Source organism: Centrocercus urophasianus, unplaced genomic scaffold (assembly GCF_019232065.1).
Source record: "Centrocercus urophasianus isolate 14NV4802_14NV808 unplaced genomic scaffold, USGS_Curo_1.0 seq_37, whole genome shotgun sequence".
NCBI lineage: Eukaryota > Metazoa > Chordata > Aves > Galliformes > Phasianidae > Centrocercus > Centrocercus urophasianus.
In genome coordinates, this window is record NW_024884944.1 from 2,525,171 (window position 1) to 2,540,727 (window position 15,557).

The window sequence follows — 15,557 nt, forward strand, 5'->3', positions numbered from 1 at the left end:
CGGTACCGTGCGCTGCGAGGCGGGGACGGCGCTCGAGCGTGGGGGGCTGCGGGGCCGCGCCCGCCCGCCCGCTCCGGGCTCGCTGCAGCTGAGCCGGTCCGGAGATCCCCGCCCCGCAGGTCCGCCGTGTCGCACCGGCATTCGCCGTCCGTGCCGCATTGCGGCCCCTCCGCCCCAGCGGTGAGCGCCCGCCGCCCGATCCCGGCGGTTCCCGGCCGCCGTCGGCCCCTCCGCGTTCTCGTCCCCGCGGGGCTCTGTCCGCGGTGCCGCCCCCGCCGGCACAATGAGCTTCTTCGGGTTCGGGCAGAGCGCGGAGGTTGAGCTGGTGCTGAGTGACGCTGAGAGCCGGCGGCGGGTGGAGCACAAAACGGAGGAGGGCAAGAAGGAGAAATACTTCCTTTTCTACGATGGGGAGACCGTGTCCGGCCGGGTCATCCTCACCCTGAAACACCCCAACAGGCGGCTGGAGCACCAGGGCATCAAAGTGGAGTTCATCGGGCAGATCGGTGAGCGGGGCTGCGCGGTGGCGGTGCGGGGCGGCGGTTCCGCACGTGTGCCGGGTGCTGAAAGTGGGTTACGAGTTGCACGGAGAATCCCCGCGGCCAGCAGCCCGGCTCCTCGCTTACAGCTCCAGGCCTTTTCCAGGTCGTTTCTTTGTCCTGTTTCTTTCCCTTCTGCTCAGTCACTGATGTAAATCCCTTGATAAATATGCACTGAGATGGTGTGAAATTCGGTGTAAAACTCCATCCTGCAGGCTCAGGGCTTGGCTGGAGGGCCTGGTGCTGACAGCTGCTCGGTAGCACTCTCCAGACTGTGTCCATTTGCCACTGCTTTGGTTAATGCACGGCGTGATGATTGCTGTGTGCCCGTTGGTCTCCACGCAGCAGCGACACTCAGGGCAGAGGATGGCAAATCAGGTGGTTTTCCATGTGCATTTCACATCCCCAACTGCACCTTCTCCCCCTGCTCCACCGTGCATAGCAGTGCTGCAGCTCAACTTTCCTGAACCCTATGAGCTGTGCCATGCAGCGTCCATCTCCAGCTCTGCTCTGCTTCGCCCTGATGAGCACACATCATGGCACAGACAGGCCGCTGACTTTCTGTTGCTGGCAGCCAGCAGCTCTATGTGCATGTCCCCAATTTGGATGTAAGCATCTCCTGCGTGCTTGGAGGCTGCCACACCCACTCCTCAATCTGATGGTGACTGCAGCATTTCACAGCCGTGGCTGAGATCCACAGCCAGGGTAACTCTGAGATGTCTCACAGCATCACTGCTCTGTGCTGATGCACGAGCTGAGCCATGCATGTGTGATACTGTGCCCTTCTGCACTCAGGTTTAACCCTGAAAACACAAGCTTGCAGCCTTTGCACTGTGAATCACACGCTGTAGGAAATGGAACTGGAGATGTTCCTGCTCAGAGATGTTTTTTCAGTTCTTTTTCCTGGCCTTGTTTGTGCGTAACGCCCTCTGTAAAGGAAGGATAGGCTGAGAGAGCTTGTGAACGCTCGAGTGCAGGTGAGCCTGTTGCTCAGAGGGAGCTGAAGGCTTCCTGCTTCGTTATGATCCTCGGTCTGCTCCACTCCATGCTGCCTTGCATGCCTCTTTTCCCCCATTTTGGATATATTTGGAACAACACCCTTGAATTAATACGCATGGCCATAGGCAGTGTGTGCTCAGAGCTGCTGTGTCCTTTGGTTCTGCCCTTTGTGCTGGTTAAGGTGTGGAAGCTGGTATTGCTGATGGCACTCCCTGCATGCTTTCCATCTCAACACAGCTCTCCTTCTGTTCGGACTCCTCGTTGCCATGAGGTCAGCACGTGTAAAACATGGGTTACCAGCTGAAGGGCTGAGATGTGGGGATGGGGCACAGGGAGTGCAGCAGTTCCAGGCTGAGTGCTGGAGCCCAGCCTGGGAGCACAGAACCTGTTGAAGATTTCAGTTCACCTGCAGTTACTGTGCCTTGAGTGTGCCAACCAGATGTTGGCAGGTTGGTTTTTAAACCTTTCAGCTCCAAAAGCTGAAATTGCAGCTTATACCTGTTTGACATGTGGAAATCTTCAAAAGTGTGGGAAACATCAGTTCTTTCTCTTCAAGGTGCCAATCTCTGCCCTTCTGAGCTGGCAGAGAACGTAGCAAGCTGACGTTCACCTCTCCTTGCCTCCTGCATCGTGTGGGAAGATGATATTCATTCCTTCTTACGTGGCACGAGGCTTTTCCATGTCACATCAGTGAGCAGTGAGCACTCCCCTCCCAGTGGGCACATGTGGCACTGCTGCCCCACAGCTGATCTGTGTGTGTCACCCTGCTGCCCAGCCTGATGAGCTCCATGGTGCTTCTGTGTACATCTCAAGGAGCAGAGAACTGAATCTTGCTGCTGTTCCTGAACTCTTGCAGTCCATCCCAACAGCCTCTTCTGCACAGCTCAGTGCTGATGGTAAACCTGTGTGTGCAATTCAGTTTTTGCTTTCTCATCAGAACGTATCAGCTTGGCTGAGGCTTTACTTTTGGGAAGGACTGCGTGGGTGTCTTGCATTCACACAGCTCACTCACAGGGCTGGGAAGGGCAGATTTCATTGATGGTTATGCGTAATACACAGCTGCAAATGGAAATTGTGGAGTTTAAGTTGCTGTTGCTCTGACTTGGGAGAGAGAAGTTTGTTAAATGTAGAAGGAATTGTGCATTAAAGGAGGAGCCTGCAGTCCCATGTCATGCAAGGAGCTTGCGTGGCAAACTGGAGCAGTGTGACCACATGAGTTGAGCTGGTTTGGGCAGTGCTCCCAAAGGTGAATGCTCTTCCTTTATTGATGTTTACCTGTTCTCTCGGGGCTGATGGACACACATGTTTGGTTGCTATGCACTGAGCACTGCCTAAGTGCAGAATCAGTGAGGATCTGTGCTGTTGTTGTTCTCTGGTGTGAATCAAAACTGAAGCAGCACCAGCTGGAAGCATCCTGGCACTCCATTTTTGCTCTGTCACTGCTGCTCCATAGAAGCAGTGGTGTTTTTCCTTTCGTTATAGTGCCTATGCCTTTGGCCTTGAGTATAAGGCTGTGTAGGAAACGATGAGAGCTGCTGAGTGTTTGCTGGCCTTCTGTTCTGAATGCATTGCTGTTCTGCTTTGAATTATGCCTTAAGCACATATAAGAGCCAATGTCTTCTGGCGTAAAGGTGATGCAAGCTGTAGGGCTGCTCTGAGTGTAGATGAGCGTGGGAAAGGTTAGCAGTAAATCAAGTAAATATGCCAGGAACCTGAGCTGGTACAGAACAACTCCTTTCTTATTCCTGACTTTGGCATCACTGTGAAGAACTGCGTTCAGTTCAGGCATCCATTAATGTGTGTAGCTCTGCTGACTGGTAGAGCGAGCAAATCACTAATTGTGCCTAAGCAGCAGCTTGCTGTACTGGCTCAGTGGTTGCCACACACGAGGATCCGGCTGTCCCAGCCACAGTGGTGGCATGTGCTCAAGTTCTGGCCTACATGGAGAGCAGTGAACAAGTGCAGTGTGCTGCAGCCAGGGGCTCCCCCAGCAGGTTCTCTGGGCAGTGCTAATGATCTGGACATGAGCGTGGTTCATAGCTGTGAAATCTACATATCCTTACTGTGTGTTGTTCCTTTAACATGGACTTGAATCTTCCTAGAGCTCTACTATGACCGAGGAAACCACCATGAGTTTGTGTCCCTGGTGAAAGACCTGGCCCGTCCTGGGGAATTCACTCAATCACAGATATTTGACTTTGAATTCACACATGTGGAAAAACCTTATGAGTCCTACACGGGGCAGAATGTGAAGTTGAGGTGAGTCTCCTCCCTTTGTTGACCCCTATTCTCAGTTCTGTGTGCAAATCCTGATGCTTACCGTAGTGCTACTGGAGTGCAGCATCCCTTCCAAAACATCCCTGTGAGTTTATAATGTGACTCCAAACGAAATTTGATGCTCTGAATGGTGAAAGGCTGTCTCTGAGGGCTTTTATAAGCATACATCAGGCTCAAAGGAACCTGTTTGGCCCCATTTCTGTGACGAGAGAAATCAGCCCCTTCTGAATCTACCTAATATTTTCCAATTTACTTGGTAATTAAAAAAACGAACCACAAAAGAAATTGTTTGCTTTAGTCCTCAGCAGGGACATTTTCACCATCGTGTAATCAGTCTTGTAGACTTTAATTGTGCTCTATATGCAAACAGATGCCTCGCTGGTATCTCATTCATATGTTGCAAGCTGCATTTCACATCTGAGTGCTCCAATTGACTTCACATCCAGTCACTGGCTTCAGAGGGTGGGCTGGAAAATTGTGAGATCTGCAGCCCCTGGAGACCATTGTGATCTCACTTCTTGCAAAAGGACAGTGGTTTTCCATGTGTGTTCTGCAAGCTCTTATTGAGATCCCCAAAATGATACGTAGGTAATTCAGGCTCACAAATGCACGAAAGCTTAGAAGAGTCTTAGAAACTGTTATTCCATTTGAAAATTCCCTTTTGGCTTTGCAACCTGTTGGCTGCTCCAGAAGCCAGGGTACTTTGAGGGAAGATTGAGGTTGGATGCAGGGGGGATTTCTTTACTGTGAGAATGGTGAGGTGCTGGAACAGCTGCCCAGAGAGGCTGTGGATGCCCCATCCATAGAGGTGTTCAAGGCCAGGTTGGATGGGGCCCTGGGCAGCCTGGGCTGGTATTAAATGGGAGGTTGGTGGCCCTGCCTGTGGCAGGGGGTTGGAGATTCATGATCCTTGAGGTCTCTTCCACCCCAAGCCATTCTGTGATTCTGTGATACTGATAAGCTTATTTGGATAGCCCAGTGCAATCCATTCAGCCCCGTGCCCCTCCTTGCTTCATCTCCATTACTCCTATGCAGCACTAACAGGAGGGGGGTTCCCTTGCAGGTATTTCCTCCGAGCGACTGTCAGCCGCAGGCTGAACGACGTGGTGAAGGAGATGGACATAGTTGTGCACACTCTTAGCACCTACCCAGAGCTCAACTCCTCTATTAAGATGGAGGTTGGGATTGAGGACTGCCTGCACATTGAGTTTGAGTATAACAAGTCCAAGTAAGTGTCTCAAGAGCAGCCAGTGGTGGTGGGGAATCTGCTACAGGGGCTGCTTTCTTTGGTAGCCTGAAGCTTGTGTCTCCAATGCACTTTCTTCACACGCTCCACCTTATGGCTGGGGCTGAGGATAAGAGCAAAGTGACTCGTGGGCTCTTTGCTGTCCTGATGTGCTCCGCGATGCTGACTGTGGTGCTTTCCTCCTTCGTACGCCAGGTATCATTTAAAAGATGTGATTGTCGGTAAGATCTACTTCTTGCTAGTGCGGATCAAGATCAAACACATGGAGATAGATATCATCAAGAGAGAAACGACGGGGACTGGACCCAACGTTTATCATGAGAATGACACAATAGCTAAATATGAGATCATGGACGGTGCCCCTGTGAGAGGTGAGAAAGCAGATGACTTTGAAATTCTTCTCCTCGAGTCTTTAAGGGTGGGAATATGAATGCTGCAGCATTTTCAGCTGACTCTGGGAGCTCACTAGAAATACGCATCCTGTTTTACAGGTGAACTCATGGTCATTTATGTGGGTGATAAAATAGGACCCTCTTCTTTCTCTGGAGTGATGGGAGGAATAGAGGCATAACGAGTAGCAGTGATTTTACTTAATTCTTTAATGAAGGAGTGGCAGAACCAGGAACAGATGTAGATTCACAGTTGGATTGGACCATCTGTTGGTATTGCTGCAACTCAGGGCAGAACGTGTTCTACTTCAGCTCCAGCCTCCTGTGCCACTTGTTTTCCAGTTCCACTGCCCAGCAGATTTACCTGCCAGAGAAAAATGTCACTTTGTTTGTTCCTGCAGTGCTGTTTTGGTGCAGGTCACAAACAAATTCTGTACTGTTAAAGCTGAGGTGAAATAGCTGCTGCCAGTAGCAGGATCTGGCAATAGACCATGTGTGCTGATGGCTTTTTGAAGGAACTTGAGGTCTTTCAGGTCATTTTGGTCCCCTTCTGGAAAGTCACAAAGTTTGATGCGTCCCAGTGAAATGTCGTTTTGCTGGCACTCCTAGTTTGTATTTCCAGGATCCCATGCTGATGTTTTGTGCTCTTTGTAGGGGAGTCCATTCCCATCAGACTCTTTCTGGCTGGCTACGAGCTGACTCCAACAATGAGAGACATCAACAAGAAGTTCTCAGTGCGTTATTACCTCAACTTGGTGCTGATTGACGAGGAAGAGAGACGCTACTTTAAACAGCAGGTGAGAAAAGCTGTTTGGTCCTCTCGGACCCACAGGCTGTCACTGAGCACCTGCTGGATTCCTGGGGGGGAGAAGCACATTTTTTAATAGAGTATCTGTAAGGACTGGACAGCTTAGAGCATGCAGAGAAGGCCTAGAAGAGATGGTCCACAAGGGTCAGATGTGTGTTGTGCTGGGAATTCATGTAGGAGGCGCTCACCCAGTAGTACTTCTCATCTCTCTTGCTCCAGCGCTTTGATTTATTGATTCTGATGTAGTTAGCAGTGGCAATGGGACACATCGGCCCTGGACATCCATTGGGTTTGCCTCCATGCCCAGATCCAGGGGAGGAGTGCTCTACCCAACTTTCAGGAAGGCAGCGTAGCCTGTGGAAGAGATGCCAGCGTGGGCAAGTTCCCACTGGGTGCAAGCTGTGCTGGGCAGCTTGGTTCAGCCTTTGGGTCTGGGTGGGGCTGGGGGCAGGTCTCACAAGCCCTGACAAGCCGTGCTGGATGTGTTGCTGCAGGAGGTGGTGCTTTGGAGGAAAGGAGACATAGTGAGGAAGAGCATGTCCCACCAAGCAGCCATCGCCTCCCAGCGGTTTGAGGGGACGTCCTCACACACGGAGGCCAAGACCCCCAGCCAGCCTGCAGAGAACAACGGCCGGCAGTGAGAGGCCACGCAGAGGAGGGCTGCTGTGGAGCCAGCGGGGACAGCAGCGAGGAGGAAGAAAAAAAACACTTCGGAGACTTTGTGGAAAAAAAAAATAACCAGTTTTTGAACTCAATTCCTTTCTTCAAAGGACTAGCAGGGTGGGAAGGGGCTGGGAGGGCAGGGCGAGGCGGAGCACTGGTGGCGCAGAGTTGAAGTTACCTCAGTGCTTCTCCATCAACTACATTCCTTGGGTCGGCTGCTTTGAGGCGCATCTGGAGGCTGCGGAGCTGCCTGATCTCCTCTTTGCCCCGAGACCCTTTTGGTGTGGCTGCAGGGAAGGAGAGAGCAAGTGAAAGCCAAACCTGCTGCGGCTCAGCAGTGCAGAGGTTGCTTTGGGACTGCGTGGGATGGATATTTTTCTTGCCTTTCAGAAAACTGCACAAGGGAAAATGAAATGAAAAACAGCATTTAGTTGGAAGGTAGAGGAGGGAGTCGGGAGACTGAGGCGCAGCCTGCTTGGAGTGGCTTCATCTTATCCCCTCACTGCCTCCTCTTCCTCTTCGTGTTGGTGGTGGATGCTTTGTCACAAGCAGTTATAGAATGTAGCAGTGCCACGCAGCCACTTTGCTGGTGGGACACGGGCAGCAGGACGGCTTGTGTGTCCTTGTGGGAGCTCCTGGCCGTGTGCTGGGCTGGGGGGAGCTGGGCTGGTTGACATGTGAATCCAGTAGGACGTGGAACAGAGAGGTGGCACAGGCTGGGCAGTGCAGTGAGGGTCAGGAGGAGCAAGCGGTGGTGCTGGGTGGTCGAGAAGTCAGGGCAGAAAGGCTGCAGGCTGAGAGCAGTGCCTTCTGAGCGCTGTCTTTGAGATTCAGCCTTTGGTTGCAGTCCCAGCTGCTGCTGCGGAGCAGGGCAGACCAACCTCGGGAGGTTGGAGCACAGTGTTGGGATGTGAAAAATACTGTGGGAGTGAGTTTGTACTGCACGTGCTGCTGTGCTGATGCTTTGTGTCCTTGTGACAGAGCAGGCATCACAGCAGGGCAGAGAGCAGTACAGAAACGTGTGTTGTATTGTTTGCTCTCTCGCCTGCAGAGTGAGGGTTGGTAAGGCCAGAAAGAGGATGCAGTTGTTTAAGGAGCTCGTGGCTGATGCATGCTGCTAGAACAAGCCAAGCAGGAGCTGGAAGGATGGTAGAGTTCTCAAATTCCAGAGAGACATTCTTGAGGCCTGAGCTGAAGTCACCAGTGAGGTCTGAGGGTGTGCCTTGAATTGAGAACCTGAATGCAGTTGTGGTCTTGTTTCTTTTTAATTCTAAAATAAGCTGCTTTTAGTCTTCAGCTAAGTAGAATCATGAGAACATTCCCAGAATGGAATCATTCCTCCATTAAAAATTAGAAATGGCTTTGTGGATTTGATTGAGTTTGGAGAATATCCATCCTGTTCAGATGCCCTTCGGGGAAGCAGGTGGTTGGAGCTCCTACCAGATGGAGGGACAGCACTGCACTAGATGCTGGGATAGGAGCTCCATCAAGTGGGATTTGTCTGAGTTTTTCTGCAAGTTTGTGGCTCGCTGTGGTTTTGTCCAGCTGCTTTCTGATTCTGGAATGAACCTCCTCTGCCTCTGTCCTACAGCTGAATGTAGAACAGTTGTCTTGCAGCTGGGAAATGGAAGCATCTTCTGCTTCGTTTAGTCGAATGATGCTGGTGGAGGGAATGGGGTCAGGGTGGGAAGGGGAGCTTTTTATGTAATAAGACAGCTACTGTATTTCAGTGATCAATGTGTGTTTCTGCTTGCCAAAGTAAGTTATCTTTTAATCACCATGTGTAAGGTTGTGGTTTTTAGTAGAGCTGGGCAGTCTCGCTCTGTTGTAGAGGACACTAATGAACTCATCTCTGCTGAATGCTCGTGTCACACCGTGTTCTGCTCTGTAATAGTGAAGACGTGACTTGCTCTTCTTTACATGAGAAGTGTGTGCCATGGGCTGGAGCCGTGTGCTCCTCAGACTGAAGCAAAAGCTGAGACAACTACCTTGTTACGCCAGGGCAGAGGTGATGTCTGCAGGTCTCACCTGGCAAAGCAATCTGGTTGTTATTTTGACACTCACTTATTCTACTCCCCCTCTGTGAAGGGGGAACCACCTTGCTGTGGCAATACACAATCTTTGAGAGACAAGTGGAGCTCCTGCAGGAGCCTCAGGGGATAGCAGACTATCTTTCCACAGCTAAGCTGAGCACAGCAGCAACCAAACCACCCTCTGCTTGCCCTCAGCTCCCCTCCAACTTAGAATTTTTCCCCTCGTGAATTCCTTTTGATTGTAGGCCATGTGGTATTAAAGAAACCCCATGGATGAAAATGTCTTTGCATTCCAGGAGTGGTTTGTTTACTGTCTGAGCAGCATCAGTACAGTCTGACAAGATAATGCACTGTAAGGAGATTTCAATTAATCATCTGTTCATCACTTGTAGAGAGCTTGCTTAGAATGAATCACAGAATGGCTTGGGTTGGAAGGGACTTAAAGATCATCTAGTTCCTCAACTCCCCTTCCATGGGCAGGGTTGAAAAAAAGTGCATGAGCCTATATGGCTTTTTGTTTTGTTTTTTCCTCCTTTGTGCCTCTCTCCCCCGTGTCCCCAGCTGTGAAATCACAGTTTAGAAATGATCCCCACTTCTCATCTGAGGATCGTTTAACCCGTTGCCCACTAGGCCCTCTGTTTGTCTGGGCTGGAGCAGATGTGCTGGGCAGGTTAAATGGAAGCATAGAACAAGGTACTGTAGGAAAGCACTTCATGAGCACAGCGGGGGGCAGACACTAACTGAGCTGTGTTCCCCTGAGCTGGATGGTTCTGTTCATTACTTGGGTCATTCCCTCTCTCCTAGGCAGCTTCAGGTAGGGGGGAGCAGGCAAGTACTAAACCAAGCAGTGCAACTTGTAATTAAGCCTCTGCTGTGTTTACATGTTTCTTAATTCGTCGTCTTTTCAATGGCTGTATTTTAAAACTTGTTTTTTTTTTTGTCTCTCCAATTAAAAAAGAGCCAGCCTTGGCCATCAAATGCTGTGCATGAGTTTGTCTGATATGATTTGTAGTGCGTGGCTTGGGTTTTTTCTTTTATGGCATTAAGGCATTTTGCTTTGATACTGTCTTTAGAAAGTATGTCTCTGGTAGAAGCCGTGCCTACAGAGGACACATAGCCTAAAAATTAGCAGGCTAATTTCTCTTTTCTGATGTCACTGCTAAAGCAATATGGGAAATTTTGTACCTGCAGGAAGTTAACAATGGTCTGCTTGGCAGTAATTAGGTTAGATGTGTATACACCAAAATTTTCTTGCTCTAGACAGAAGCAAAGTGACACCTTTCTGCAGAAAAACGTCCCACTGCAGTACATGCAACTGCACTGCATCCTCCAGAAAGGAGGAGAAGAAATTGCAGAGAGAAACTGCAGAACGTCACCACTGCTAGAATTGAGTAGCTTCAATTGATTCTAAAAGGCTTTATTTAAAAATAAGCAAAAAACAACAACAACAAACAGTGTTGGAGTAAGGAACATAAAGCTTCAAATCATTTGCAGGCTTGTTCTCCTTGCTGTGGCTGAGTAAGTAAACTTGAGAATTATGCTGGTTTAGGAGGAGGCATCAATGGGCTGGGTACAAGCTGTGCTGCTGTCAGTTTCTTAATGTGGCTTTTCCTCTTCCAGGCTCAAGACAAAATCAAATTCCTCTGTATTGGGAAGGTAAGGAAGAGAGAGTTGTAAGTGGGACTTCCAAGTTGTCTGGGTTGGAGGCTGCCTCTCAGAAAGAGTGGCACTGAGACCAAAGGAGGAGAAGGCTTTTACCTTGTGTCAGTGGTTGGATGGAAAGACGTTGTCTTGAGAAGAGCATCATGTTCTTTAGGGGCCCTCCATCTGCTTTGTGTGCCAGGTGGTGAGCCTTGATTTCAGAAAGGGGGATGAAGCGTTTTGTCATCCGCACAAACTGGACGTCCACCTGGCAGGGGATGAGCAGCAGAGGAGCATGGATGAAGAAGGATTTAGCATCCAGATAACACATAAGATCTTTGGGGACATGAGGATTTTAAGCTGAATCGAATGACCAGTGTACAGCATCTTGTAATGGTACAGAAGTTTTTTCTTGCTGAAGGCTGAAAATCTCAGATGCTTCTGGCAGGCCACTTGTTGACATCAATCTCAGTACCATGCACTAGAAACATACCTTTATGTGGTCACAGACAATATAAAACAAAGCTGCAGGTTTTATAGCCAGCTTGTGAGCAGCCACTTCCTTATAATGTAGTATGAATCAAAACCATAGTTTTCATTGCTACAGACTAAGAGTAACGCTGGAAGATGTTTGTTCTTCCTGACCCAGAATTCTGCAATGGATGCAGAACTGACCTCCATGCAAGGAAGATCTGAAAATGCAGGGAGATGCATTTTGTTGTGGAAGTAACAGAAGAGTAGAGAAAACAATCAGGATTGGGTTTTCTCTTGATGGAGAAAAAGGTAGGTAGGCTAGGGCAGAAGCTTCCGAAGACATGCAATGTAAGAGGCTCCTAACTGCACTGGGATCAAACACAGAGTTTAAAATGATCATATTTAGTTTGCTACGTTACCATGGACCATTTGGGGTTCTCTTTCCTGCTGGAGGAATCGTAATGAGGATCCTTCTGATCAAACTGTGTGTGATCAGGGTATGCTTCCTTTACAATCTGAAACAGAATGGGAGTTGAATGTGAGATGAGCTCCTGTCAGTTAAATGCTGTTGTCAGCAAAGGGTATGAAATGGCCTTGAGAAAGCTGTGCCTAGACAGAAGAGGAATAATGCTGGTGCAAAAGTGAGCTTTGCTTTCTCTGAAATCCATTCTAACAGATGTATTTCCTTCCTTTAGATTCCTTGGCTGGAAGCACTGCAGGACAGTATGGATGTCAATGGAGCATCATCATCTCTTTAGAGAGCAAAGTGGAGGGAACACGAGTAACAGAGGAAAACTGGGTACAGATCTTAACGAAAAAGCTTTCCTGTGCCCTAGGCTTCATACCACTGCCTTGCACAGCAGAATTTAGTGAGTTAGGTACCAATCAGAAGCCATGAGTGCAGAGCAATGTTCTGCATGGCTGGAGATGCTCTGAAATGACAGCAAGGTAACAGTGGTGTGGTTTCATTTCTCCAGGATGCTCGCTGCAATACATACAGTGAGCCCAGATACCCTAGGCCTATTTGCTGCTCTGAATAGACTTCCTTTTGCACTCCTCTGGTTGTAAAACAGAAGCAAGGCTAACAAATTGTTTGATAACCCACTGATTACTTTTTTTTTCCCCCCAGCACACAGAATGGGGCACTCACCTTGACAATGCCAACAATGCCAGGCTCCTTGCAATTACTGTGATAGAAGAATGCCTGTTGCCCAAGTTTCATGGCTCTCAGGAAGTTCCTTGCCTGTCAAATTAAAGTGAGAGACTTTGAGCAGTTGATACAAAACTCTCAGGATTTCTTAAACCTGCTAGGAACAAGACCTAACAACAGGAGAGAGGTATGAGCTTCAGTGCTACTCATACAACTCTCCTATGTTGGTCAAGCAGATGTTTTACACTGCAGTGAAATGAAATGAAGGTAAAGAGCAAGGTATTCTTTGTTAGAAGGTATGAGGGACTGTAACAGCTCAGACACCTTCATGTGAGGATAGCGAGAGACTGCAGTTTGCTGTCAGCAAGCAGCCAGCAGGGCAGACTGGATTAGGCAGAGGTAGTGCATGTAGCTTTCCTTTGCACAGGAATCCTGGAACAGACAGAGCAGACAGCTGCACACTGACAAGGCACAGGGTTTGGCTCAGTTTCTTGCTTAGAGGTGTCAAGGGAAATAGAAGCTGATCATCTGTGGGACCTGAGAGAGACGAAGCTAAAGAAAAAAAATGGACGATTTAAGAGAATATTACCCAGCTTGCATCTATGTTTAATTTAGAGATAATTAAGCAGTTTTGACTCCTGACAGAAAACAGCTGTCAAAGCAGGCAGACTACATCAAAAGAAAATACTTCAGCACTTCAGGCAAAGGAAACAAGTCATCTGTGAAGAGAGAAAACATTTGTCTGCTGATACTTCAGTGACTCAGCCTTTGACATCTGCTCCTTACCTGGTAGTTTCTTACTCCTTCCCAGAAGGTTGTCTGATTGGGCTGAGCCTTCAAGTCTTCAATGCTGAACTGCCAAGTGCAATGAACACACAGGTTAAGTCCAGGAGGCAGTTTGATCTCTGTTGCCTTACTGTCTGTTTTACCTAAACGTTTGTAGCTCCTTCAGTTATGGTTCAAACTTCACAAAAACTTTTGGTTTTGTTCCCATGGGGTTTAAAGAAAAATCCTCATGAAGAAGGAATGCTTTACTCAGTGTAAGGGCAGAGCCTGGAACAGATGGAGTCCCTGCTACCTACAGCTAAGCATTCTAAGGGCCCAATTTAAGTATCAAACCCCTTCAGGTGAACAGAATTATCTTGTCCTTTTTTTCAGGAAGACAAGTGCTTTTAGAGAAGGACCAGAGACTCAATAGTGTTGATATTGCAAATAGTCTGAACTGTGTGATCCTGTAATTCAGCACCCTGGTGCTAATGCTCTGGTGAGGAGTGAAATTGCTTCTTTACTTTGTTGACTTTGCTGAATAAGAATACTAGAATGGGGGTCAGTGCTTACTTTCACATCCACTCCCTTCTCAAGCCTGCTCTCTGGTTCCGATTTCAGAAGCCAATGGCAATATGTTATCTTGCTTTCCTCCCCACCAGAATCAGACTCTTTTGCCTTTTTCCAGTTCTTCCATCCTGACTTGGAGCTCCCAGCTGGAGGTTTCGTGGACTTTTCCTCTTCCTCCTTATCTTCATTCTCCTCCTCAGTCTTGGCAATTTTAGCATCAGGCTCCTTTTTATCTTAAAAGAAACGAGGAAGAAAAGACCATTCTGGTAGAACAGAATGTTTCTGATAAGGATTGGTGCTGAAACCATTTTAGTCACCCATGCTGTCATATGAGTGCAACCAGAAGTTTGGTGTGCCCTGGATCATGGAAGGTAGCTGCTTTACTTATCACTGTTTCTGCACATTTCTAGTTTGCACCTGAAATACAGATTTTGTTTCTTGTTGTGTGCATGAACAAAGCCAGGATAGACCATACTGTCCTCATGAAGTGTTACTTGAAGGGTTTTTTTGTTAATTATTATTAATTGCTGAGAAATCAATAGCTGGCCAAAAGAAGTCAATTTAGATCAGTCTGATAAATAACAGGAAAATTCAGCAGCAAAAGAAACTTTTGGTTACTGCATTAGCTAGAAGCCTCATGTTAAGGCATTTGCTGTGCTTCCAGTATGGAGGGAGCCCCTCTGCCTGTTTGTCCTGAACATACACAGCAAAAAGCAGTGATAAAAGGGAATGAAGGTGGTTATCTGCTGAAGCCTATTCAACAGATGAGTAGCACAGAGGAGCCAACTGTTTAATTCTCTCATCTTATGCTTTAAACATCAGATAACACTGCCTTAAGTGCAAGGCTTTTAATCATTTTTGTTTTGTGTTTTCTGCAGATGGTACCACATCATTTCTGTGCCACTGAACCGGGTACACTTTGACCGACCAGCTCTAGCATGCAGGCTCTGAAAGCTCTTAATAAATGGATGAGTCACATTTCTTAACTGTCTTGTGCTGAGAATACACCACTGTCCCTCTCTTACATCTACCAGACTTGTCTCAGTCACACATGGATGCTCAGCCCACTTTTTACAGAGGAAATGCTGTCTGAAATCTGTCCCAGATCTGTCTCAAAGACACGTGGCTTGAAAGACATGACAGTTATATGGCTGTACTTGCAGTGCAGCCCCGTGTAAGAGATGCTCAATTAGTCAGGACATAGCACAGACCTGCCACTGCTCCTTTGTCTCTCTTTCTGCTTGGCCAAGGCATCTCTGGGCTCTTTGAATCCTCTTCACCGAGAAGCACCTGCAGAATGAAAGAGGGCAGATTACTGGCAAGCTGAGGGAAAAAAAAAACAGTTGGGATAGCTGAGAGAATGGAAAAGCTGTGCAGTAAGTGCAGAATGTATTCCCTCCCCTGAGCTCGGCCATTTCCTCTATCAGTGCAAATCCTGGCACCGGTTGAGGACCACACCCGGGCTGCCCTCCCGAGCCGCGCTCTGATGGACGTTGGCAGCAGGGCTGCTTTTCCCCACAGCTGTTGAAGGAAAGTCCCGAAGGCGCTCGGCCTCGCAGCACGGCCGTTTTCTGCCGCGTAAGAGGAGCCGTGCTGCGAGGAAAGCGAAAGCAGCTCGCTCGCTGCTCTCCGTCCAGCCTGCCCAGCACGCAGCTCGTTGCACGCGAACATTTGGTCAAACGCAGCGCGACTTGGCCGCTGGAACCGCAGCCCCGTTCTGTCGGCAGCCGCTGTCAGAAGTTACGTGGCTCTGCGCCATCCTCCTCCCGTCAGTCCGGCCGCCACCAACTTTCCCCCCGCCCGCACCCAGCGTCCCGTCCCACCGCTCTCCTCACCGGCTCCGGCCGCCGTTCGGGTTAAGGATGCTCGCGCTTTGCCCGAGCTTCGGCGCGGGAGGAGGAAACGCGCCGTCCCCCGCCCTGTTGGAGTCGGAAGTCTGTAACCGTTATGCAAAAAAGGCATCGCCCGGCGGCTCGCCTCCTCCAGCGGCCAATGCGGGCGGC

At 49.0% G+C, this 15,557-nt stretch overlaps 2 protein-coding genes across 2 annotated transcripts; one reads left to right on the top strand and one right to left on the bottom strand.

The window, feature by feature from the left end:
* The first annotated feature begins 224 nt into the window (after positions 1–224).
* Positions 225–9,937, top strand: VPS26B (VPS26, retromer complex component B). Its single transcript, XM_042832058.1, has 6 exons — positions 225–506; positions 3,641–3,797; positions 4,879–5,043; positions 5,257–5,432; positions 6,105–6,247; positions 6,753–9,937. Exons 1-6 carry the CDS (start codon positions 284–286, stop codon positions 6,897–6,899), a joined length of 1,011 nt encoding a protein of 336 aa, XP_042687992.1. The 5' UTR covers positions 225–283; the 3' UTR covers positions 6,900–9,937.
* A 418-nt stretch (positions 9,938–10,355) lies between these two features.
* THYN1 (thymocyte nuclear protein 1) lies at positions 10,356–15,498 on the bottom strand. Its single transcript, XM_042832059.1, has 8 exons — positions 15,390–15,498; positions 14,766–14,844; positions 13,558–13,787; positions 13,006–13,074; positions 12,220–12,312; positions 11,489–11,584; positions 10,713–10,863; positions 10,356–10,597 (listed from the first exon to the last, which is right to left on the bottom strand). Exons 2-8 carry the CDS (start codon positions 14,806–14,808, stop codon positions 10,551–10,553), a joined length of 729 nt encoding a protein of 242 aa, XP_042687993.1. The 5' UTR covers positions 14,809–14,844; positions 15,390–15,498; the 3' UTR covers positions 10,356–10,550.
* Positions 15,499–15,557: the final 59 nt, after the last annotated feature.